The sequence below is a fragment of the Astyanax mexicanus genome, chromosome 2 (genome assembly GCF_023375975.1).
Source record: "Astyanax mexicanus isolate ESR-SI-001 chromosome 2, AstMex3_surface, whole genome shotgun sequence".
Lineage (NCBI taxonomy): Eukaryota > Metazoa > Chordata > Actinopteri > Characiformes > Acestrorhamphidae > Astyanax > Astyanax mexicanus.
The window spans coordinates 49,113,282-49,138,377 of record NC_064409.1 but is presented as its reverse complement, the minus strand read 5'-3'; the positions used below and the strand labels follow the sequence as shown (position 1 = coordinate 49,138,377).

Below are 25,096 nucleotides of genomic sequence, written 5' to 3'. Positions count from 1 at the left end.
ACATTAGAGGGCAAACCGCTGGCCATCAAGGCAGACTTTTCAGCGGGTAGGCATGGAGACACCACAGCTCTGGCCGGGGGTGAACAATTTCCCCTCCCGCCTGAGACAGGAGATTCGAGTGAAGTGGGAGAGCCCATGGATCTCCTGCAAGGAGACTGATTATTTCTGCATACCATGGTTTTGATGGCCAGCAGGGAGCTACAAGTATCAGAGAGAGGTTCCCCTGGCGCACCCTCTCCAGTGTTGGCATGATCAGCTCCACCGGGGGGAATGCATAAAGCAGAGTGTTGGGCCAGAGATGTGCCAGTGCATCCACTCCCAGGGGAGCACCCTGGTCTGCTAGAGAGAAAAACAGAGGACAATGCGTGTTTTCTCTGGATGCGAAGAGATCTACGTTGGCCCTGCCAAACCGATCCCAGATCTGTTCCACCACCAGGGGACTGAGTCTCCATTCTCGAGCTGGAGGACCTCCCCTGGAGAGGAGATCCGCACCCAAGTTCAGGCGGCCTGGCACATGTGTCGCCCTGAGTGAAAGTAGGTGAAAACTGCTCCACATTAGAAGGGAGTGGGACAGATTCAGAAGCAGGAGTGACCGCGTGCCCCCCTGCCTGTTTATGTAAGACACCACGGTGGTGTTGTCTGTTCTGACTAAAACATGCTTCCCCCTCAATTCTGAGAGGAAGCGCTTTAGGGACAAATGGACCGCGAGCAACTCCAGACAGTTTATGTGGAGGGAGCGCTGCGCTGAAGACCACGCCCCCTTCACAGCTGCCCCGTTGCACACCGCACCCCAGCCTGTCAGGGACGCATCTGTTGACACTACCACGCGAAACAGAACTCTGCCTATAGGCGAGCCCTGGCAGAGCAGGCGGGGCTCTCTCCAAGGAGATAGTGCTTTCATACAACCCTGGGTCACAACTATCTTTTTCTGGAGATGGTGTGAGGCGTTCAGGCGGTGTGATAATAGCCAGTGCTGAAACGCACGCATTAGAAGTAAACCCAGCGGAACTACCGCTATCATTGACGCCATTTGACCCAACAGCTGGAGAAATTGGCGAAAACGTAGACTGCGCGCCAGCTGAAACTGCGCGAGGCAGTCGCAGAACGCACATATTCTGCGCTCTGACAGACGCGCTCGGCTGGTGAGAGAGCATATTTCCAACCCCAGAAAAGACAGCTTCTGGCTGGGAATTAGAGAGCTCTTTTTCAAATTCACCGAGAAACCCAGCCGCTGAATATGGGATAACACAGCCCCTGTGTGCGCTAAAGCTTCGTCCCTCGACCGTCCAATTAGAGCCAGGTCGTCTAGATATGAAAGCACTCGCACTCCTCGCATCCGCAGAGGAGCGAGAGCTGCTTCCACACACTTCGTAAAAGTGCGCGGGGCCAGAGAAAGCCCGAACGGGAGAACGAGCCACTCGTAAGCCACGCCCTCGAAGGCGAATCTGAGATAACGTCTGTGATCTGGATGGACTGCAATGTGAAAATATGCATCCGTGAGATCTATAGACGTGAACCAATCCCCCGGGCCGACCGCGCGAAGGAACTGGCGAAGTGTTAGCATTCTGAATTTGAAAACTCTTAAATGCTTGTTTAATGTTCTTAAATCCATAATTGGACGTAACCCCCCGCCCCTCTTCGGCACCACAAAATAACGGCTGTACCAGCCTCTTTGTGCATCGGCCTGAGGAACTACACGGATCGCCTGCTTGCAAAGAAGAGTTTCTATCTCCTCTCTGAGCACCGCCGCAGCGTTGAGTGACACTTGCGTGTACACCACGCTGGAAAAGCGGGGGGGGGCGCTTTCGAAACTGCAAGCGGTAACCCATGGCAACAGTCCGCTCTACCCAGGGCGAGACTGCGCATGCGCGCCAGTTTGCTGCACGTGCAGCGAGCCGGCTGTGGTGATATGCTACTCGTGGAGGGGCGGAGCCCTCCTGTGGCTGAAATTGGGAGTGCAACACATTTTTTTGTGGGCTGGACATTTTTATTTCGCCCTGAGTTACAGAATGCAACTTTATTATTAGGGCACCCTCCCCCCACCCCTGAGTACAGTGACTGGGCTGTGGGAATGCTTGAACACACGTGTTTACAGAGAACAGGTGATTTATAAACGATGTTGGGGCAAAACGTGCCCTTTTTGAACTTGGCCCTGGAAGAGGGGAAAAACTGCGCCTCTTCGGTGGCTTTAGGGGAGAAACTGTGGTGTCTCCGACCAGCGGAGACCTCACTCCCCCTTCTCTGCGAGCTAGGATGAGTCAGGCTTCCTCTTCCTCACCGCGGAGTCTTTCTGGTGCCCGGGAGGAGGACCTTTGCTCCAGGCTGAGTGGCGTGGAGTGTGTTTGGGCTGCTGCTGCTTGGGCGGGGGATTCCCCGCAGTAACCGTAGCAGCGGGCCTCTTCATCGGAGGAAGCGGCGCTGCGGGCTTGCGGGCAGTCAACTGCGGTTTCTGCTTCTCCCGTCTTGGCAGAATAGATCGCAAAGCCTCCGTCTGCTTTTTCCTCAGCTCGAACTTGGCTTGAATGGCTTCGAGTGACTGGCCAAACAGACCTGCCGAGGAGACCGGCTCGTCCAAATAAGTCGCCCGGTCTCTGTCTGGCATGTCAGACAGCGTTAGCCACAAGTGGCGCTGTGCCACGACAGTAGACGCCATTCCTCTGCCCAGCGAGAGAGCCGCACAGCGAGACATACGCAGGATGTAATCTGAGGCAATTCTAACCTCATTTAGCAGAGCTGTTAGCGGGCTGTCCGCGGGTAGCTGGTCTCCGAGTTCGGCTAGACACATCGCCTGGTAAGTCTGGAGGAGAGTGACTGAACTCATCGCTCTGGCCGTGCCTGCCTGCGCGCGATAAACCTTGTCCAGCTGGGAGAAGGAGAACCGGCAGTGCTTGGAGGGAAGCACGGCTGGTCCCGCGACTCCCTGATTATGAGACGGAGCCAGGTACGCTGCCAGCGAAGGCTCCATCGGAGGGGGGTTTAGCAGCCCCGCCTCCCCTGACCCTTCCAGCTCGAGAAACTGCGCGTAACCAGGCACCGTGGTGCGGGTTGACAGCGGTTTAGCCCATGACGACGTCAGCTCTGTCATGAAGTCGGGGAAAAGTGGGAGACGATGCTTCACCACTTGCGGAGCCGGGGGAAGGAAAAATCCCGCGAATCTGGTCGCTTTTTTGGACAGATGAGGAGCAGGCCACTCCACGTCCAGCTTTTGCGCCGCACGACGGTAAAGGGAAAAGAAAGAGGTGTCAGCCTCGTCCTGTTTACCCTCCGCAGCCGTCGGGGCTGGAAGAACCTGCAGCTCTTCCTGCTCGTCTTCGGAGTAATCAAGCTCGTCTACACCGAGACCGAACGGGTCGTCGTCCTCGAGCTCGGCTGCAGGCTCGGAGAGCTGCGGCTGACACGGAAGAGTCAGCGACGGCGAATTCATTTCGCACATCTCCAGACTCTCCATGTGCTCAGCCCAGTTAAGGCAAGGTTCCCCTTCGTACTCGGCTTCCTCGACGTCCGAACAGGACGGCCCAGCCTTTCCGGAGATCAGGGGATCCTCGCGTGCCACTGCTGCTTGTCCGAGAACTTTCTCAACGAACGTTACACGGCGTTCGAGGGTCGACCGCCTGAGCTGGCGACAGAGCGCACATGCATCAGGTTGGACCAAGGCCCTCCTAGCATGGACGATTCCCAGGCAGACTGGACATGCATCATGTTGGTCCTTCTCGGTAATGGCAAAACCACATCCCTGAGGACAAGGACGGGAGGCTTTCTTGCCAGGCTGAGAGGTAAGGTTGGCTTGCGAGCTCATTTTAGGCAGCCGTTAGCGAAGCTAAACAGGCTAGCCCCGAGACTTACAAAGCAGGTTTAAAAGCAGCAAAATCCTTTAAATAACGCTCCGCGGGAAGACGACTCACCAATATGAGGTTGTTGTCGTGCTTGCCTAATGGAACAGTTAAGTTATCCGAAGGATTGCTGAATTGAGCTAACTAGACTAGCAGAAAAGGTGTAAGGTGTTCTCAGCGAAGTGAAGAGCATAAGAACTGAGGAGTGATGCTGGTGACGTGGGGTTATATGCAGGGGGCGGGCCCTCCTGCCCTCGTCACTATGCATCATCTGCCTTTTAGGCGTGATTAAAGGTGTCTTCAGCCAGACACGCAAGGGCGTGATATCCCATACATTATGTGTTGTACCGAGTGAATCGACTGAAAGGGAACACATTTTTTAGGAGAGTGTATTTGTTTTTTTTATGTAAATATAACACAAGATGTGTTAAAGTTCATATGCTATGTTTTTTTGTTTTTATTTGACTATGCAGCCTGAACATATGAAAAACTAAGTAATCCAAAAGTAACAGAAAGTAATGATTCAACAATTCTTTACATTACAATTACATTAGAGAACACATTTTTAAAGTAAAAGTAATTCTGTCAAACCTGCTGAACATTATCAGACATAACGAGTGCTGCTGACTTGCAGTAGCCAGCCAGAAGCTTTACTGGCATATATATGCATGCAGTGAGAAAAGGTCAGCTTTTCAACACCAGTGAGACTCATTTTGAACATTATTAGTGGCACTTAGAGCCAAGGCCCCTGGGACAGCCCTAACAAGGGCGGTATGGATCTGATTAAGCCCTGAGCATGGGCAGAGAGGGCAGTGCTTGCGTGAATGATGTTTGAATAATTCATGTGGCGGCACAGGCCTACCTCCCTTAGTCTCCTTTTCTTTCTAAAGTGAAAACTACACCTTTGATTACTGCAGAAGACAGCAAGAGAGCAATTAACTCTCTTTAAAATAAAGGTGACTCAAATGGTTCTTTAAGTAATAACAGAGAAGAACCACTCTTGGTTCCGTAAGGAGCTTAATATACATACATGTACACTCTACCTCACATAATATGCAGGCCTTCTCACGCAAGCACTGCGTACACTGACACACAATCACTCGTGCCGACACACTCCTTCAAAGGGCAGAGGCTTCTATACGGATCAGTGGGTTCTGTGATGATTGGATTAATTCCATCTTCAGATCACAAGGGGTGCTTTAGAGTTATTCTCCTTTCAGCAGGACTTATAAGGCTTTAGATCTTCTCTCAACATCTCGGCAAAGCACGGCATCAGGCAGTGAGCGTGGAGTAATTGAGCAACCACGTATCAGAAGCACAGCTGCGCTAAATATGCACTGAAAACTGTTAAGAACATCCCATACATCCACCACTGACTTGTGATATTGGTTCTAGGAGGTGAGATCTGCAGATTGTGAGCTAATGTGCAGCTATGTTTACTCTACCAAACAGTTTCACAATAGGTAAAAAAGTGAAATGACACTCATGCTGACAGGTCCAAGCAAGCTACTCTATAAATCGCAATTTCATTCCCAACATGCAAAACCACTAATTGGGACCAGAAGGCAATAAGTGTTCTCCAATTTGAGTGAGGCAGCAGTTCCACTAGCCATCTTTGTACAGCACGAATAAGTTGAAAATTGTATAAAACGTCCAATTTTGAGTCCAATTCCGAGTGCAATTCTGACCAGCTTGGCAACGAACCTTTTTTGAGTCAGCAGGCTTTGAGTAGTCTTCAACCAACATGAATGATTCTAAATTTATTTGGGCTGGCTGTCAGACACATGCTTGAGGCTGTAGTGTATTACAGAAACTACAGACCTGCTTTCAGCAGCCTTTCTCCAGTCACACTCTCGCAGCCTCCCACCAGCCCTCTCCACCCTGAACACAAAGAGGTGTTCATTCCCCCCAGGTGTGTCCTGCTCTGCAGTCAGCAGGAGAGCTCCAGGAAAGCTCTGGGAGGGATCCCTTACATGTGAAGGGTCTGCATGTGCAGTTTTGTGTAAGTGTACAGGCCTACGTGCGTGTGTGTGTGTGTGTGTGTGTGTGTCACAAACACACACACACACACACACACACACACATGGTCCAACTTCATCAACAGGCCTCTCACAGTAGCCCACTAACACTGGCTCCCTCTCTTTTTCTCTGTTCTTCATCTACACCCAGGCCCACCTGAACAAACCCACATCAGAAGATCCAGACGGAGCTACCTGAACCCAATCCCGGCCTGCACCCTCCACACCTTCCGCACACACGCCAGCACCACCGCCAGCGCAGACGAAGAACAGATAAACACACTGCCCCAAGTGCTGGAAAGCAAAGCCGGCATACCAGGCAGAGTAGAAAGAGGCTGGTATTTATACAGGTGCTTAGGGAATGAGCCCAAGCCCAAAAAGGATGCCTTTGAAGGAGAGAAAGAAGAGAAGATTCACTTTACCAGGCTTCTCCACACCAGGGTAATATGCCCAAAAATTCAAAGATGGACATTTTTGACAGCACCACATCTTAGGCTCTTCAGTAGCCTAATGCCAATCCCACTCTACAGGATAACTGTCTGATTTGAGGCCAATTTGCTCCTCCCAGAAATCACACACAAGTCTTAATATTAGGGTCATTCAAGGAGACTACCCTGCATTATGGTTTACATATATATTTTTTTATCTATAATCCTTTTATCTATATGTATAACCTTCAATTATGAGCCTAAAGTGAACAAACACAAACACATGAGGTGCCCAAATACAAATATCCATTGGTGCGCTAAAATATATACCCAGAATTTCTTATTTTTAAATGAATATTTGATATTTTTGAGCTGTTGTATAAACGTTTCATATCAGAGTCCTCTGAAAGAATAAGTGCAAATTAATACATAAATTAGTACATACACCACTATTTGAGGTCCATACTTTTTTCTTCCTCTTTTTTGTGGTGCCAAAATTCTTAACAACTTCCCTTAAATCTTTAGGTTCATCAGCATCAGCTGGATGAACCTAATGCTAATCTTGAAATGTTTCCTTAAGGACAGTGCACTCTGTGAAAATGCCATTATTCGTGGTTTTCTTTCACATTTTTAAATCCTGTAGCATGTGGGCCAGGGATAAAGTTACAGGGCCAATTTAGATCTGGACAAAAATTTGGAAGTCAGAAAGCTAAAATCAAATGTTAGGCTAAAAACTAACTTAAGCGTGCGAAAAGCACAGCTCGTGCAAGTGACACCCATTATGAGTTCTGTTTGAAGAAGCCCTGCCATCAAAATCATCCCTTGGCAAAGAACAGACAACAAACAACAGGAAAACAAGCCCAGGGAAAGCACCAAATGTATCAGCTAAAAGCTAAACCCTAGCTGCTTAAGCCATGGCTTTATCTGTCACTGCAATGAGTGAACTTTAAAGAATTTTTTAAAAATTAAGTGGTGCAGCAAACCAACCAATTCACTATGAAAGCAAAGTAGCACTATCCACTCTAAGACAAGATAAAAACAAGAATTTTAGTGACAGTCTAAAGCATACACAGGAGTGCACACATTTCAGTACTGTATGAACCCCAAGCAGCACCGCTCTAGTACAAATACTGCTCCGGGTCTGGGCATATTTAGATAGAAAAATGATCAATTTCCTTTGCCCACAGAGATTTAATTTGGGCAAATGAAAGGAAAACAAATGTAAAATAGATATGCTGGCAGGATGGGAAGGGGGAGGCTATAGAGGGAAACTTTGGAACTTTGTTTAGAAGATTAATTTGAGATAAGAGTAATTCCCTCTGAAGTCTCTCCACTTTCACCAGCATTTCCATTGACTTATTCAATCTGTATATTCAAGCAACAATCACAATGATATCAAACCAATTTGCCTTCATTACTGAAATCCTTTATAAACCAGACAGAAATAACATACCTTATTAAAATGGACAAAGTGACAAAGGGAAAAAAATAGCAGATAACTGTATTAGGATTAAATGCTGAACAGAATGCAGAAAACACAACAAAACAATTGGCAGACAACCACAACAGGACTAAAACCCAAACAGTATAATCATCATTAATGGTGAGGGGTGAAAGCAGGTCAAGCTCAAATGTAAACAAACAGGGCAGTAATGTCGCTCATATGCTCCCCTCCTCCACACATGGAAAACATGGCATCGGTGTCTGGTCACAGAGAGGCACTGCAAAAACAGCAATTTCCTGAGGTTATTTTCCTTTCCCATTTTTATTCATTTCTGATAGATTTGTCATGGCAGAGCACGGGCCCGAGCAAAAACATCCACAGGACCCAGCTGCCCTACTAGCATGAACTAGGAGTAATAGAATGCTGTGGATTATCTATGATAACTCAGACTCTCCATGTGGGACTTTACACTGGAGATACTGGCACTTCTTTCTTAGCACCTACAATCTTCAATAAGCAGTATGGAACTAATCTGACCATTTGCTAGGTAAAAGAATACATTCACTTTACAAGCCTTATTATAAATTCAGATTTTTTATTTGCTCAGATTGGATTTGAACAGTTTGACGGTTCACATTAGATTCATATTGATATGTTAAAGCATGTGGTCTCAACCACATTTATCAATGGAGGAGACTAAGCCCTCACCCCTTTTGCACATTGCTATATTAAACTATACAAACTATTCATGAGTATAGCCGAGATTAGCATGAGATTGATAGTTTGATCCCATTTAAGTATTTTAGCATCTCCCCATTTAGCCAGACTTCATATACAGGGGTTGGACAATAAAACTGAAACACCTGGTTTCAGACCACAATAATTTATTGTCCAGACGGACAGTTCTGGTGGAGGTGCACATTAAATTCTGCCGTGATTTGAGCAGCCGTGGTTTTATGTTTTTTGGATACAATTTGAGTTAGCACCCGAACATCCCTTTCAGACGGCTTCCTCTTGCGTCCACAGTTAATCCTGTTGGATGTGGTTGGTCCTTCTTTGTGGTATGCTGACATTACTTTGGATACCGTGGCTCTTGATACATCACAAAGACTTGCTGTCTTGGTCACAGATGCGGCAGCAAGACGTGCACCAACAATTTGTCCTCTTTTGAACTCTGGTATGTCACCCATAATGTTGTGTGCATTGCAATATTTTGAGCAAAACTGTGCTCTTGCCCTGCTAACTGAACCTTCACACTGCTCTTACGGGTGCAATGTGCAATTAATGAAGATTGGCCACCTCCCACACTAAAATGACAGGTGTTTCAGTTTCATTGTCCAACCCCTGTAAATGTAGCTGTGATTACAACTATAGTTTAGTACAATATATCCAAAACATGTAACACTTCATGATTTCACTTACGCCCTCTTATTCTTTACTTCATTTAGGCGGGATCTCTGCTGCTGGCTCTTTTCTGGAAAGACTGAGTTTCTCTGACCCAGTCTACAATGATATGAGGTCAGTTCCTATATCAGCAGTACTGCTAAACATTCCACCTGACTCATCAGCAGTGCTAATGCATACAGAATGCACATTCACATACACTGACGTCAGGGTGGAGTTTCAAAGGGATGTAACAGTCACATACATGCCATCTTGGGGCAGAGGGGAGAGACTGAGACAGACAAATGATGCAGAACTTAACATTTCCCTCCCAATGTACAAGAGATGAATACAGGTGATGATTCCACACACACAAGTAGTGTGTTGAATGATTCGTGGGAAGTATTTAGCTGCTCAGCTTGTGTTTCATTGTGTCTCTCCCTCTCCAGAGAAATGAACCAGACATGACTATTTCATTAGAAGTCTTTAATTCCCTCTGTCTCCCAACAACTACTGGAGGCTGCTCAAAAGACTGCTCATTGGTTGTTCTTTCCACCCTCTCAGTCTCTTTACCAGACTGTTGTGTCTTCACCAGACAGAAAAACCAAACACTGTCTGTGTGAACACACTCATATTTACAGGCTCTTGACAGATCACTGTAGACTTAGACTGATAAGGTTTTGGCAGTGGTCTCTAAACAAAAAGCAAAAAACTGTCAAAGAGCTGAATAAATGGTTTCAGCAAAATTGGCTCTCAAGTGAAGTATTAATGGCTGCTTTCCAGAGCCTTGTACATCTCACCTAAACATACAGCAAAAGCCAATATCATAAACTCTCTTTCTCTCTAATTCATGCTGATAAATGGCCATGATGTTTCTACTAAATGTCATAGGATCTGTTAATATCTACAGTCTTGTTTGCAAACCCAGCCAAGTTTGGAATCCCAGCCTCTGTGGCTACTTAAACATAACCCACAAATGTTCACCGTTATTCTGTTTCACAAATCAAATGGGACATCAATGGGAGATGAAGGTTTGGACAAACGTTTGAACACTTTAAGTTTTGCAGATGCTCAGATTATAAAGACCCTGTTTACTAAGTCAGGCCTGAGACATGTCACCAATTTCCACTAGGCTCTGTCTGCTGAATACATTTCCAAGCTTTGTAAATTCTCTGACTGTTTTTTACATTGTTCTCAAACTAAACAGACATGGTGTTCTCTAAGCAACTGCCTAAAATAAAAAAAAATAAAAAAGTAATCAATGCCAACAAAGCAGGAGAAAACTATACAATATATTTCCGCTCTTGATTTTTGCAGCTTGCAGAATGTTTTATTAAAAATATATTAAAAAAAAATAGACAGATCAGGTTAACTATAGAGGTCTGAAAGACTAAGACTAAAAAGTCCAACGGAACTGCTAATATGCTGGCAGGACTGGCCAGGTCATGGTGACATATAGGGCTGGTTTTCAAAACAGGGATTAGGCCTAGACCTGGATTACATACTCTGAACTCTGAATGAAGACTCCCCATTAAAAGGAAAATACAGTCAAATATTAGAGTTAATTCCTGTCTGGGAAAGTTGCCAAAAATGTATATATGTACAGTTATATGAGATAAACGAATTGCTAGTTCAACAAAAGAAAGAGTCACAAGAATAAAATCACATCAAAAGTACAGACGTTTGCTATGGAACATCTGGCGATGACAAATGGTTTTAGAAGTTTTGGAAACAAGGATTTTAGACTGAGGAAGTCTAAATAGAACTCTTGGCTACAAACAGCAAAGGCATGGTTGGATGAAAAGCACACCATACCAACTGTAAAACAAGGGGGTGGATCTATCATGCTTTGAGGTTGTGTTGCCATCAGTGGCTTTGGAAATATTGCAAAGCTGAAAAGAAGGATGGATTTTACAAAAAAATGTGCATGCAAGATAACAAAGGTATAATTTAGACTAGAAGCATATTGTATAGAGGAGTAGGAAATCCCTTCACCTGCAGTAACTGATAGAAAAGGCTGTAATAGTTGCTACAAACATTTCTTCCAAAGGCAGTGATTACGAATATGAAATCTGCCCAGTATTATACACAGGCTACATTCAAGATTAGAGTGCAAGATTGAATACAAGAAAATGTTGATATAATTTAGCATAGAATGTCCAAACCTAACCATAAAACAGAAGGTATTATTTGTGGATGGTCTATTTGTGGCACTGTGGGGGGTCATGCTATAGGAGTGTAAGGCAGTAGACACAAAGGGTCCAGAAAAGGAAGGAAAAGCTGGCAGTCTTGAAAACACAGATATTCATTTCAGTGCTTTAAAGTGTTTTGTTTGGAGTTTCTTTTAATGCTTCTTCATAAACTACTTCTTGTATATTTTCACAGAACATTATGTTTGCACAATGCTTTTCAAATGAATCAACACAAGCGGGCAGTTTCTCACACGTTCTGCCATATTTAAACAATCGGAGGAAATTGGTCACGTTTGACCAGCCATGTGGGAAAACAAAAAAAGAGGCAGAAAGAATGCATCGTGGATATTCCAAATAACATACTTACGCTTATATTTTTACTCTGTAAAATAGAACATAGACAGCATATGCAGGTTTCATTAACGATACATATTATTAGTGATGGAAAAAAGATTTTAAACTGATGGGGTTTCAATACACACTAAGAAAAAATAGTACAGATTTGTACTTAAAAGAGTACAAAGCTTGTCGCTGGGGCTGTACCTTATATTGAGGTACAAAAAAGTACCTTTCAGTGAAAGTACTTTTTAGTACCCATGTTTTTGTGCCAGTAAAGATTATAAAGATGATAAACATCATCATCAACTGAATATGTGTCAAGAACTTGAACATCCAAAATTGTCTGCCTTTCAAATAAAACGTGCAATTAAAATATATATATTGTTTATTAGTACAGTGATACAGAATACTGAATGTACCTTTTAGCAGGTTAAATGGTACAAATCTGTACTTATTGCTGTTAGGGAAGACTTTGTACTTCAGAGGGAAAAATTTGACCCTCTAAAGACCAATATAAAGTACTTATATCGTACCTCTGTTTTTTAGAGTGTAGGTTAATTACATGAAATTAACATTTTTATGTGTGTCCACCATTTACAGACACCACAATTTCGACATATTTCCAGCCGAACAACTCACTCTGCAAGAAGGGTTTAACAGAAATAACAGTATTGTCAGCTCACCAGACCAAGTAAAATTTGTACACATTCATCATTTTCATTAAAATCAATACTTCCTACTCTGACAATGTCTGAATGTCCTGTTTATTTGCTATATTTCCTAATCTCATGTTTGTTTCCATTGAAAAAAAAAAGTCTCAGTGGTCCCAATTATTTAAATGATAGAGTATAGTTACCCAGAAGGTATCAACATGGAGGAATGAATCTGGGTGGGTAGCTATGACTTTGTGAGACATGCAAATTTTTTTAAGTGTGACGCTCAGGTATTGCAGTACTGGCCTGACTAAATAAGTTTTTCATGTTGTGCTTGCTTTCCATTAGGACTCATGCTGTTGTGTTAATATTATAATACATTTTCTTCTCAGAGAGAGGTGGGAAAGTAATTCGAGCAGTTGGAAGAGGTGGGAGGGGTTCCATCGTATGGCATATTTTGCTCCATAACTGTTGAGTGGTTTTTTACCATAGCATACTGTTGGTGCCAGTGGATAGAGGAAGGTCCGACTCAGCAACAAGAAGGATCTGGGAGACCTACAATAACCAATAACTAACTGCTTTTCCTTTCAATGCCAACATGGAAATGCAGAAACAAAATACCAACAAAAACTACAACATGTATATAAACTGTCCCCACCGTTAGTGGTTGGTGTACTGTAGTGGTGGCAACACTGCTATTCTTTGTGAAAGACTTGGGTTTAATTCGCTGGCCAAGTGATCACAGTACACCAGCAAGACTTCTACACAACCTTTGCCTGTGGCAAACATGGCTCAAATATAAGTCGCTCTGGATAAGGACATTAGAAAACATCATCATACAAAAGTTTAACTAAATTGAACTGACTAGTTGATTTTTTTTTAAGTTTTATTCTATTTTTCTTAATTTGTTCATTAATTTTTACCTCTTTCCATTTTATCATTTTTACAAACACACATACACACTGAAAAACACCCACAAACAAAGGTCAGGCTAAGTCACTGCCAGTTGCATTACATAATAATCGTCATTTCTTTGGAAAGCTATGCTTTCACTCCTAAATGCATTAACACAGCTGGAACTGAATAAAAGGCCTGTACTTATAACTGAATTATTTCTCTGCCATGACAAAACCAATTTGAAATATAATCATGTCCTGACCCACTGTCCTGAAATGCTACTGTGAAATAATGCAGCTCTATTAAATAAGCAAGCCTATCATTTTTTGGAAATGATAAATCCATGTAAAACTGTAAAAGCACATGAGCAAGTCTTTATAAATCCAAACAGACAAAGCTACTCACTATCATTTTATCACAATATGTGCTTACATAAATGAAACATCAAGACCTGCTGAATAAAATCAGCTGTAGTCATCTAAAACATTTAATTTTAATTCCCAAAGTATCAACAGCGACATCCTCAAAGTCTCCATCTTGCTCATGCTGTAAGTGACTTTTTTATATCTAGAACAAAAAAAATACCTGTTTGAATTCAACTGCTGTGTTGAGACAGACTCCTCCTCCTTTGCTGAGTAATTGCTTGTCAGTAGACTGAAAGACACAAACAGTGGTGGTTCCTTGTCTTTGTATTTAAGGAAGCAAATACAGTAGAATTATAATGAGGGTGCGAGAAATGAGGGGCTTTGATGAAACGTGAGAAAAAAAGTTGTACAGATGAATGGATGATGAGATATGCTGATGGTAAAGTTTACAAAAAATCTTCTACATACATTCACAAGCACCAAAATACTGATACACTGTATTCTAGCACAAAACTTCCTATTGCACACTTAAAATATCCTCTGTACACAACAAATGAGAGTTTGTAGAATTCTAACAGTAATTTTTATTTGCTTCCACCAATCCACTCATTCCCTGTATTATTCTGTATTTTGAATTCTAGGCAAACTTTTGATCTTCATAAACCTGAACTATTCCAGAAAATTCCTTGTAGTAAAACTGCAGGTCAATAAAAAAAAAAATTCTCTTTACTATGCTGTCCACTGTGGTTAGTAATGCTTTCTACCAGATATTGAAAGCAAACGCAACACTGTGCACTAAGGAATGTTTAACCCCAGCACAACTTCACAAATAGTATCTATCATTCATCTGGCATCCTCCATTAGGCCTCGCTCAAACTCACTTTCGCTCATCAGTGTTCAACTTTACTCACAATATAACACCTCAAAACAGGTGTGAATGTTTGGAAGTCGCTGAGGTTACACTTAAAAAGATTAATTTACATGCTGCTATCCAATGACGCACAAACAAAACCATGTACAAGCAGGTGTTGTGGGGGAAGGCAGCTAAAACTGAAGAAACTAGCTGTATTTATGAGCTTTGTGCTTTGAAATGTATCATTACTTAAAAAATAACTTGGCAATACGATAAATATCACAATACAGGGGTTACTATTCAATATAACATAATATATTGGGATACTGTAAGCAAGATGACATTGTCTGATTGTTTAAATCTAACTTGTGGGGCTGTCTTCACATGTATCGGAGGAGGCATGTGTTAGTCTTCACCCTCCTGGTGTGTTGGGGCATCACTAGATGATAGGGGGAGTCATTAGGAGTGGGTTGGGTAATTGGCTGTGTAAATTGGGGAGAAAATGGGAATAAATTAGAAATAAAATTATTTAAAAATATATATATATAACTTGCGATAGTATACAAAATAAAAACATACTATTAAATAAATAAAATGTGAGTAAAATATTTTGTAAAAATGATGCAATAAGAACACTGCTTTCTAGAGGATGCAGTTTAAAAATAGCACCAAAATAAACCACTGTCTGACATCCATCTTTACATGTAAACTAATAATGAAATATTGTTTTTGAAAATTTGAACAGTATTGCAAAATAAAATACTGTGATACTTGAATACATCTGTATTTACATCCCTTACACACCAACTTTTACTGGAAAAAACAACATCCACCCTGTATTTCAAAAGCACTTAACATTAACAGAAGAAAGTCCTGTAAGTACGGTATATAGAGTGAAAAATACACTACACGGATATCTGTAACACATACATTAGACTGCAAGACAAGAAAAAACAAATATTAAATTCAATGGGAATGGTCAAACTAAGCTGCTTGTCAGTAACCCAACTGATTTGAGATCCTTGGCAGATTTAAAATGAACCAACAAATGTGGCCTGAATCCAAATTGAAACCCAGAAATGCCAAAATAAATTCTATTTCATAAAAACAAAAGACAATTTATACTACTAATATATTTTAATGTGCTGTACTACGAGCAACATACTTTCACAGCAAACTGGCATGGTGAATCAGAGGCCAGAAGCTTACTGCACAAGGGCTTCAACTACTGACCTGAGCATGACCGCATTACAGCATTAACTCTATAAATCCTGTACTAGTGAAACTGTTTTTTTAACATAAGTGGTTAGAGCAAACAATTAGCAATTATGGAGTCATAGGGCCACAGAAAGGCCAAAGGTTGTATAGACACTCAACATAACTCCAGGTATCAACTGGCATTCAATGACATATCTTTATCCTGGGAAATTCTAACAGACTCCTTTCTAAAGAGTTGCTCCACATTAGCCGAGCATCCCTCCTCTTAAATAGCACAACAGTCCTGCAATCCACTTCTTTCTAAGACTTCACTACAGAGTCCACTAAAGGCCCACTACTCCAGGGTTTGAGGCACTCAACACACCACGGAGCCCCCTGCTTGAAGAAAGAGCTTGAGGGGGGCCTAACAAGACAATGGATTGGATGGAGATGGATGGATCTATGGATGGATGGAAGGATGAATGAAAGATGAATACGGAGGTACTCAGAGAGTGCTCAATCTGTATACTCACTGTGAAGCATCTGTCACTGCAGGAAGTGGAATGAACTCACTGGCGAAGTCGATGTCATCCACTAGGCTGTTGGTGCGTGAGATGTCGGGATGCCCATCCAGCTTTTTCTTAACTGCAGGGGAAAAAACCCAGGGGCATTACAGTACAGAAATTACACAGCGTTTCAGTATTTCTGTAATGATAACTTCACAGGAAGTTAATATAGAGTATATCATCGCTGTCCAATTAAAAACACTTATCTCCAAAACCGCAACTTTACAGGATAAAGAAAAAACCTTGTAAACTTTCAATGGAAGCCAATGTAAAAAGAGTTTATTTCATGTCATTTTGAAGAGTTTCTATTGGTCCGTTCATCAAGAAATTTTGGTACATTGTAAGGGACAGTTTGTCTGTTCAAATTATGTAGTACACTAAAAATCGCCAAAAATGGAGATAAGTGTTTTTCACAGGACAGCGACGATATGACATTGTAATTCTAATGTTTTCTACTAGTATGATTATCATATAAAGTGTTCATATAATGTAAAGTGAAGTTGCTGTATCCAAAGAGTCATTATTGTTTTCCCCAGCAACGATTTAAATGTGCATGAAAATAAAGTAATTTTTTTTTTTGCCAAAAAAATTAGGCAAAGGTGCACTTTCAATGAACATCAATTTTCTGGTATTTTTTTATACATGAAATGCACCGGATTATACGATTATGGGACACTAGTAAGGAACAAGGGTGTTGCCATGTTAATCTACACAAATTTCTCTCCTGAAAACTGTTTATTTGGATGAGTAAACTGCTTTGTTTTTTTTATAGTAAGCTTCGATTAGCAGATTTCCTGGTACAACAGCATTAGCATTAGTGGCTAACCGCTAGCGCTAGCCATGAGTAGCTCTATTAAATGCCGCCTGACAGCGCTATACTGAGGACCCCAGAGTTTTCCGGTAGGCCAGGGTGATATTAGCTAACGGTTCGTCCCATGTAGCTTGTTTTAACACTTTCAACATTTTTTTTAGGAGAGAACACACCAGCAGTTGGATACAAAAAGCAGCAAAAGCAGGATTGAAGCACTCATTACGTGTGTCAACTGGGCAAAATGTGTTCAAATTAAGGGGCAGTGAGTAGAGCTGCACAATATATTGTTTAAGCATCGTCATTGCGATGCGCATTAGTCACATTGCAGGATGTGCGATGTAACTTAAAGCAATTAAATCAAACATGTAAACACAAGGTAAATAAACATAAGGGAACTGTATGGCCTCCATCCACCATCTTGTAAACGCACATGTCCAGCCATGTGGATGGAGGGCATGCGGTTACCTCGATTAACATGCTTATAAACGCACATGTCGAAAGCTGTGCACTTCAGTCCAGCACAGTTTTGCGTAGATTTCCAGTTACAGCTGATTTTACGCTTTTATTCCTAGAAAAACGTTCTTATATACCTTTTAAAAGGTACAGAGCGCTGATTCAGCTCTTGATCGGTCCGGACGCGAGACAGCTTTGGGGTGGGGGCGGGACTGGTGACGTCATGGGCCCTGCATTGTTTATTATCGTGAAATATATAAATGAAAAAAGAATATTTGCAATGCAAAATTTTTCCAATTTTTCCAGTTGTGCAGCCCTAGCAGTGAGGAAAGCAATTTTACACCCTCTGCAAGACTTAGGGTCTTAGGTCACTCTTGTAATTATTATCTGCATTGGAATTAACTGCATTCTGTGTTTTACAGCAATCCGGAGTGCATCATTTTTTTTAAAATAAGTATATATTTTTTAGGCCAAACTGTTATTTTTGTTATTTTAGTAATGAAGAAAAAAATAAAAGAGAACAAGAGAGGAGAATGTGAAATGATACCTGGAGAAGCAGGACAGCTAAGATTGAAAGAAGACCACGAGTGATGACGAGCTGTGGACATGCATTAGAAAGCAGGCAGAAAAAAAGACTCCATGTGAAAAAATGAAAAACATAAGATAAAAAACATAACATGAATCAGCCTCTTCAAACATACTGCAAAGGCTAAATTATTAACTTGCACAGTTATCACACAGAAGTAGCCTGTGTCCCAAAACAGAATACGAGCTAAACACAGTGCAATCAATCTTCTCACATGTACTATATAAATTAAATTTATTTAAAGATGTTTTCAGAGACAGTGTTTTAATTTGGAACTTAAACAACTTCTATAACAAAAGCCAAGCTGCACGGCTGACTGGACCTCGACAATCACTTTAGTCAGGAGAGTGAATACACAGAGATTTACAAGCAAAGTGAAATAAAGTGAGAAAGTGAGGCAGTGAAGGTGGAGGAGCAGACAGAAAGAGTGAAAGGGTATGAAAGGGAATAATAAGGAAATAAAGAAACAGCCCAGTCTTATTAATAGCACGCCAGTCTGCACAAACACGTTTGGTTTGGTAGGGCCCCAGCCAATAAAAACATGCATAGTGCCTGGTGACAGCAGGGTCCCGGAGCCAAAACCTCATTCACAGATTCTCTCAGGCCACCGGACCAGACAGATAACACTATGATAAGCCGGATGTTGACCGAACTCGACAATACCCAGTTTATTTCTGACCATTGATGGCCCACAATGACCTGATCTATCATTATTCCGAAAACAGCAACAATCTAATGTCACTATTTGGTTTAAATTTCATTGTTCACCAGCCAAGAAAAAAACTCTGAGAAAAACTGCTGAGTTGCTGAAGTGCTGCTGTTTAAGACTATTCTGAAAAAGTGTTCTCCTATTTCAACTACACTTACACACATTTTGTAGTTTTCCTAATGTCCAAAGATAATAAGCTATATTAACAGGTCTTTTTGAAATCTCTTAGAAATGTTGGTAAATTTAAGTTTAACAAGTTACCCTCCAAAAACAAAATCTTCCTCCTAACTACTGCAATAATAGTATAAGATCAGTTTAACCATACTACCATTCAGATGTTCATATAAGAATCACACTTTAAAATAGATACATCTAGATTGGTGCAATAATTTCAAGACTGATACTGATCAAATTCTGAGACAGCACAAAATCATTCTGAACAATTAATTCAAATATATAACAATATATAATAAAAAAATAGGTTTAGATTATGATACTACTGTTGAATTTGAGATAACAAAAAATACAATTATTTATAAACAAATGTATGAAATTAGTGTAGTTCTTAACATCATATACTTTTCCCTTAATATTATATTTACACTACCACGCTGAAGTGAATCAAATGAGATTTTTTGCCTTAATATGACATTAGCCAGCACCAGCAGCTCAGCAAAACAACAACAGAGTGAAAGAACAGCTGTGACAACAGTTTGTAGAAGGGTGAGGCATAAACATATGGATGAATGCTGTTTTAGGGGCAAATTTGTTCACATTACAAACAGATACAGTTACTTACATTTATTAATGTGAACTGTCAAGTATATCAATTGATTAATAGGACTTCGGTGAACATAGCCGATGTGAATGTTAGGAATTACGCTAAATATATACTATTTGCTTACTGCAAGTATTACTTCAAAAACTGTTCATTTCACCTGACCATGGAATCCAAGTATTCTATTATTTATTTAAAACAAACAATTGTTGTGTTAGAAATAAGTGAATAGTAATATTAATATTCTAATTATATTACTATTTGACTACATTGACTGCACAGATAACCTCTTGGGTTTAGTGGGGGTTAAGCACTACCCGCAGCCGTAGCACTTCTTCGTTCTCTGCCTTTTGGCTACATTTTACACAACAAAACTGCCAACCACCCAAACCCTGAGCTTATTACTCTGTTATTAATCTTAAGACATATAATTAAGTCAATGCAGTACAATTAAGTGAATAGCTTACTTTTTTGTGAAAAATGTGTGGGCCTTAAATTTCAGAAATGTTTTAACAACATAAAAGCATAGGATTTGAAGAGGGTCACTGCTGATTTCTAGTTTTATACCAAAGAATGAAAACTATAAAAACAATAAAAAAGAAAACAAAATTCAATGACAAAAGTACAGCAAAGAAAATCATCAGACATGGAGCTCACCTGTCTGTCTGAATATCTTTGTGATGCCTGCGGGAAAAAAAATCAGACAAAAGGTCAAGAACACTTATAATAATGTTAATAATTAATAATGTAAGTCACTAAATTACTTAAAGGGATAAAATTGTGGTATCATCAATGAGCTTCATTTTACTTAATGAGATTCATCACTCATTCAGTTCTCATTACAGGAAGTAGGTCACTGACCCCTCAAGGGAGGCCACTTTTAATTAACTAGAGCTCAAGAATTTTCCAATTGTTTTACATAACATGAATTTCTCATTTTAAACTTCAGCCTTTATGCAGATGTTAAAATTTCTAAAAAGTTTGATAATATGAGTGATGAATCCACACCTAAACTCTGAGATATCTGTAAGGTTTCTCGTAGTTAAGCTCACTGCAGATGTCCCTGTGTCTTAAAGACCATCCGAATGAGCTTAATGATACGGCACTGCTAACGAGGAGCTTTTATTTTCTTTTCAGTGAAGTTCAAAGTCTTGCAGACATATGGTCCTATTTCATTATCTGTCTTGCCCACAGAACTAATTAAGCTTCAGAAGACACGTTTTCATTTTCCAATAACTGGTTTCTCCACTGGGGACTGTCTCTGTAAACGTCTCTGCTTTTATGATAAAGACATTCAAACAGGAAAAACCTGTAAAAACCTACAAAAAAAAACAGCCTTATTAACACCAACGGGCGTGGATTCATTTGGCAGGGACTCATTTTAACACAGGATGTGTTCCAGTCGCATATGGAAAATGACATCCATTACCAGTATGGAAAAATGGGCTGGGTCAAATATTCTTTTATCTGTTTAACTGTTTTTCCTCTCTGTTCCTTTTGGTCAGCTCAGTCTTGCTGAATTGGCGAATGTATTACTTTCTCATTTTGTCCCAAATAGTCTCTCATAAGGACCACGGAAAACCACTAGAAGGCAAGGCTTTAGGTGAAAAAGACTAATCAGCTAAGCAAAGGCCTCTACACAGCATCAACCAGAGCTCAGGCACTGCAACCTACACTAAAGAATATTATCTGCAGCCTGAGGTCGATGAGTTCACAAACTGGCTTCACTGGGTAGAAGGAATGTCAGTCAGGATTACTCTCTCCTCCATCATTTGTGAGTGTGTGTGTGGGTGCATATGTGTGATGCACCAGCAAATCTCGGTCACTTGGAAAGGGTTTTAACATAAATAACATAATTGTTATTATACAAAAAATATCAATTAAAAAACACTAATGAATTCAAAATGTTGTGTATGGTTATCTCTTGGTTTGGGGTTGGGCACACTGTTGTCATTCGAACCTTCAGATGCACATTATTGACACAGGTGTTCTCGAATGTGCTCACACAGCTTGTTTACTCTTCTTTGAAAAGCATGGTCAATAGAACGGGATGCTCTGAAGTGGCCACACATAAGCCTTAGGTCCCCATTCCCTTTGCTGAGTGTCATGTCGAGAGGTATAAAGCCACCCAGCGTGTTTTTAAAACAGTGGATTTGTGTTCTCTGGAGTGATGGAGCTCTTTCAAGCACTTTTAAGATAAGTTACAGTGCTAACTGTAATCCAGAACTACTCCAACTAATTCAGACTCAATACCTGACCTCACTAAAGCACTTGTAGCTAAATGCAGTGATATCCCCAAAGCAATATTTCAACATCTAGCATAAAACATTTGGAGGACAAATTCCAGATTGTGACTGTACATTTTAGAAGGCAAGGCATCTACAAGCCCCTGAACACATGAAAACAGGGTCAATACCTGGAGGTTCCTCGAGGAAGAAAGGCACCTCTCGTTTGTCCTCTTTGTCATCTATATGATCATAGGTGATCTGAGGGATGGACAGGGCCTTCTCTCCTGCATTCCCCAGGGAACCATTATCACGAGTAGATTTTAGCCTCCGCTTATACCGCTTACTCTGTACGCAGAAGAAGAGAGAGAGATAAAAGTGGCAGCTATGTAAAGATAAAGAGGCTAGAGCATTGTGAGCTATCAAAAGGCAGACACAGTCAAGGCTGTTTAGACATAAAAAAGATGTGTAGGACTTGTAAGGGTTTATTACCAGTGCTTTCAAATAGGGGTGTGACGAGATCTCGTGCCACGAGATTAAAACGTGACGATATTTCTCGTCTCGAGGGGAAAAAAAACAGTTTTGTGTGGACTTTTTAAGAGGGATCTGGCAACACAGTAGCTATAGCAGTGAGTGTGGTGGCTGAGCAGTGAAAGCAGCTCTCAGCAGAAGAGGAAAATTTGGGGTTCTGCTACTTTTAAGTTGTATGTCTGGCTGCATTTTGGCTCCAGTGGAAACAATAAACGATAACAGAGTGACCAACAAGACACAAACCATATGTAAATACTGTAAATAAATCCTACATGTGACTGTTTCATAGGCAGTTGTACTAATCCCTTAGCTCTGTACTGTATTAAAAAAAAGGTTCTGTCTCTGTTTGCACTTCAAGCATAGTCTTAATCTAACTGGTTATAGTTATGCATAGTTAAATTACAAGAGATTCAAGAGAAAAAAAACACAAACCATAGTCTTAATATGACTGGTTGTGGTTTGCACTATATAAGACCTAGAAAAGTTATATTCTTATTTCTATTTCTTATAGAATCAATATGTTAGAGAAACCAGTCTGTTAAGTTTGCGTTATATGATTTTGTCAAACAAAACTCTAGTTTTCAAGCCATTTTTCATTTTTGACATTTTCTTTAAAATTTTATTTTTAAATCTCGTCTTGTCTCATTCTCGTCAACCCAGTATCGTGTCTCGTCTCGTCTTGTGATATTAGTGTCTCGTCACACCCCTACTTTCAAATACAATGATGACCATAAATTATTGTTCAAATAAAAAAAACTGAATATATTAGAACATTTTTCTTCGCATGAAAGCTGTTTTGTAAAGCAAAAAAAAGAGACTGTCTCAGCTGTAATAGTAATAAGAGTGGCACACTTTACAGACGCCATGGATCCACTCTAAGCCCTTTTCCCACACAGTGTCATGAAGAAAAAGGAAAGAAATTTATAGCTGTGACGCAAATCATTCAGCACACGCACTGGTCAACAAAGATTCATTTAATCAAATCTAATCTAAATGTAATCAAGCGTGCAATCTGCAAAGAAGCACAGAGATGCCTTTGTTTTCCTCTGTGAGAAAGATATTTGAAATTTCTGTAAAGAAACCCAACAGATCCAGACACATTTGTGGTAGCGGACAAATGAAATGTAGATTTGGGATTGATATGAATTGTAAATTTGCCCTTCTGAGAGAATTTCATAAATATTTTGTAGTCTCCGCCCATTATCAATAGAGTCCTTGTGCTCCATGATCTCTGCTTTGTTTTTCTGGTGACTTTTGTGGTTGTTCAGCTAACGTTCAACTTCAGTGATAAAATCTCCTCACACCCCTGGCTTGTGCTGCAGTGAATTCATTGTAGAACTGCTCTTCTTATTGAGTCTATGAGTCATTCCAGACTTTGATAGTGAAATGACTTTTTCCCGTTAAACTGAGCGGCCGGTGTAGGAAGATAGTAGACAGCATCTGTGAATGATTGCTTTGGAAATGAGCACGGAATGAATGGTTGTTTTATGAACGAGAGAACAGTCACACGCCCGCGCAGAAAAAGAGGTGGAAGTAGTGGCTGCTCTCCCAATATGTTTGGAGACAGAGCTACACAAAGATTTTTTTGTTGTTGTTGCGCTACACAAAGGTTTGCTCCCAGGAGAGAGGCGGCCGTGACATCATCTCATCTGACTGTGTCATTGTGTAGAGAAGACAAAGGGGCCCGGGGTCAACTGGGCGTCCAGGGGAGAGAGTGAGTGAGAGATACAGCAAGAAAAAAGAGAGAGAAACACTAATTCTTTCAATGCCAGTGCTGTGACTTCCGACCACTATTTTACACCTCATCCTACACACTCCAAATTCCTGCCGTTCACTATAAAAGTAAAAAAAAAAAAAAGAAATCACTACACAGTTCCAACCCACTACATTCATGCATGTAGCATAGCTGCTAAACTATTAAACCAAAGCAAACCAAACTAAAGCACATCAGATGACCTTCACCATTGTGGCAAAATGCCCCTATTACACTTACTGCAAACTGATCCTGTCTGATTCTTACACACCTAATTCTATCTGCTAAACACACCTTTGTCGCTTCACCTGCACCAGGTGTGCATGTGAATGGGCCCACTGCAAAGATTACATACAATGAAACTCTTATAGCAGGTTTACTTTACAGTGACCCACTATAGCTCTTCAGGATAACCTGCAGGAAGGACAATGACAAGAAGAGCACAAAGAATAAAAACAGAACAGGCAGATCCATTTGCAAACATCAAGGGAGAGAGTGTCACTCTCACCAGTTTTCTGAAGTTTCCGGGACTGGAGTTCTCTGAGTTTATAACTGGGATGTAGTCACCAGTCAGCACATACATTTTCCAGGTAGCCGGACAGCCATCAGGTTTCTCACAAGCGTAGCATCGCCATAATGTCTGCAAATCAATACAGATATCAGTCTTCAGAGTTTTGGCCTTAGAAACACATAAGGTCACTTACACATCCATTAACTGGCTGATTACACCCTGTTCCTATATGTTCCTATATATATATATATATATATATATATATATATATATATATATATATATATATATATATATATATATATATTCACAATTCCCTGACCTAAACTCAGCTGAGATGGTGATTAAGGATGAGCTGGAGCTTCACAGCGTGAAGGAAATGCAGCAAATATTGTTCAGCACCTCTAGAAACACTGAGAAAACTATTCCAGGTGACTCTTCATCATGAAGCCAGTGAGATTAAAATACCAAGTGTGTGCAGATCTGTCCTCAAAGCTAAATGTGACTACTTAAACATATTAAACATATTCTGGTTTGTTTAACACATTTTCTTTAAAAAATAATTTCATGTGTT

General features: G+C 41.0%; 1 protein-coding gene across 5 annotated transcripts in view; it reads right to left on the bottom strand.

The window, feature by feature from the left end:
- The window catches only part of kcnq1.2 (potassium voltage-gated channel, KQT-like subfamily, member 1.2), a 191,500-nt gene that overhangs the window by 138,432 nt on the left and 27,972 nt on the right, over window positions 1-25,096 (bottom strand). For 3 of the 5 annotated variants that reach the window (XM_022672433.2, XM_022672432.2, XM_022672435.2), the window contains exons 10-15: window positions 24,520-24,651; window positions 21,919-22,075; window positions 20,160-20,186; window positions 17,977-18,027; window positions 16,133-16,244; window positions 13,770-13,838 (exon numbers count right to left, since the gene is read on the bottom strand). In XM_022672433.2, coding sequence (XP_022528154.1) covers window positions 13,770-13,838; window positions 16,133-16,244; window positions 17,977-18,027; window positions 20,160-20,186; window positions 21,919-22,075; window positions 24,520-24,651 — 548 coding nt within the window. The remainder of the gene's footprint in view (window positions 1-13,769; window positions 13,839-16,132; window positions 16,245-17,976; window positions 18,028-20,159; window positions 20,187-21,918; window positions 22,076-24,519; window positions 24,652-25,096) is intronic. The other 2 variants (XM_022672434.2, XM_015600831.3) reach the window with 2 other exon arrangements.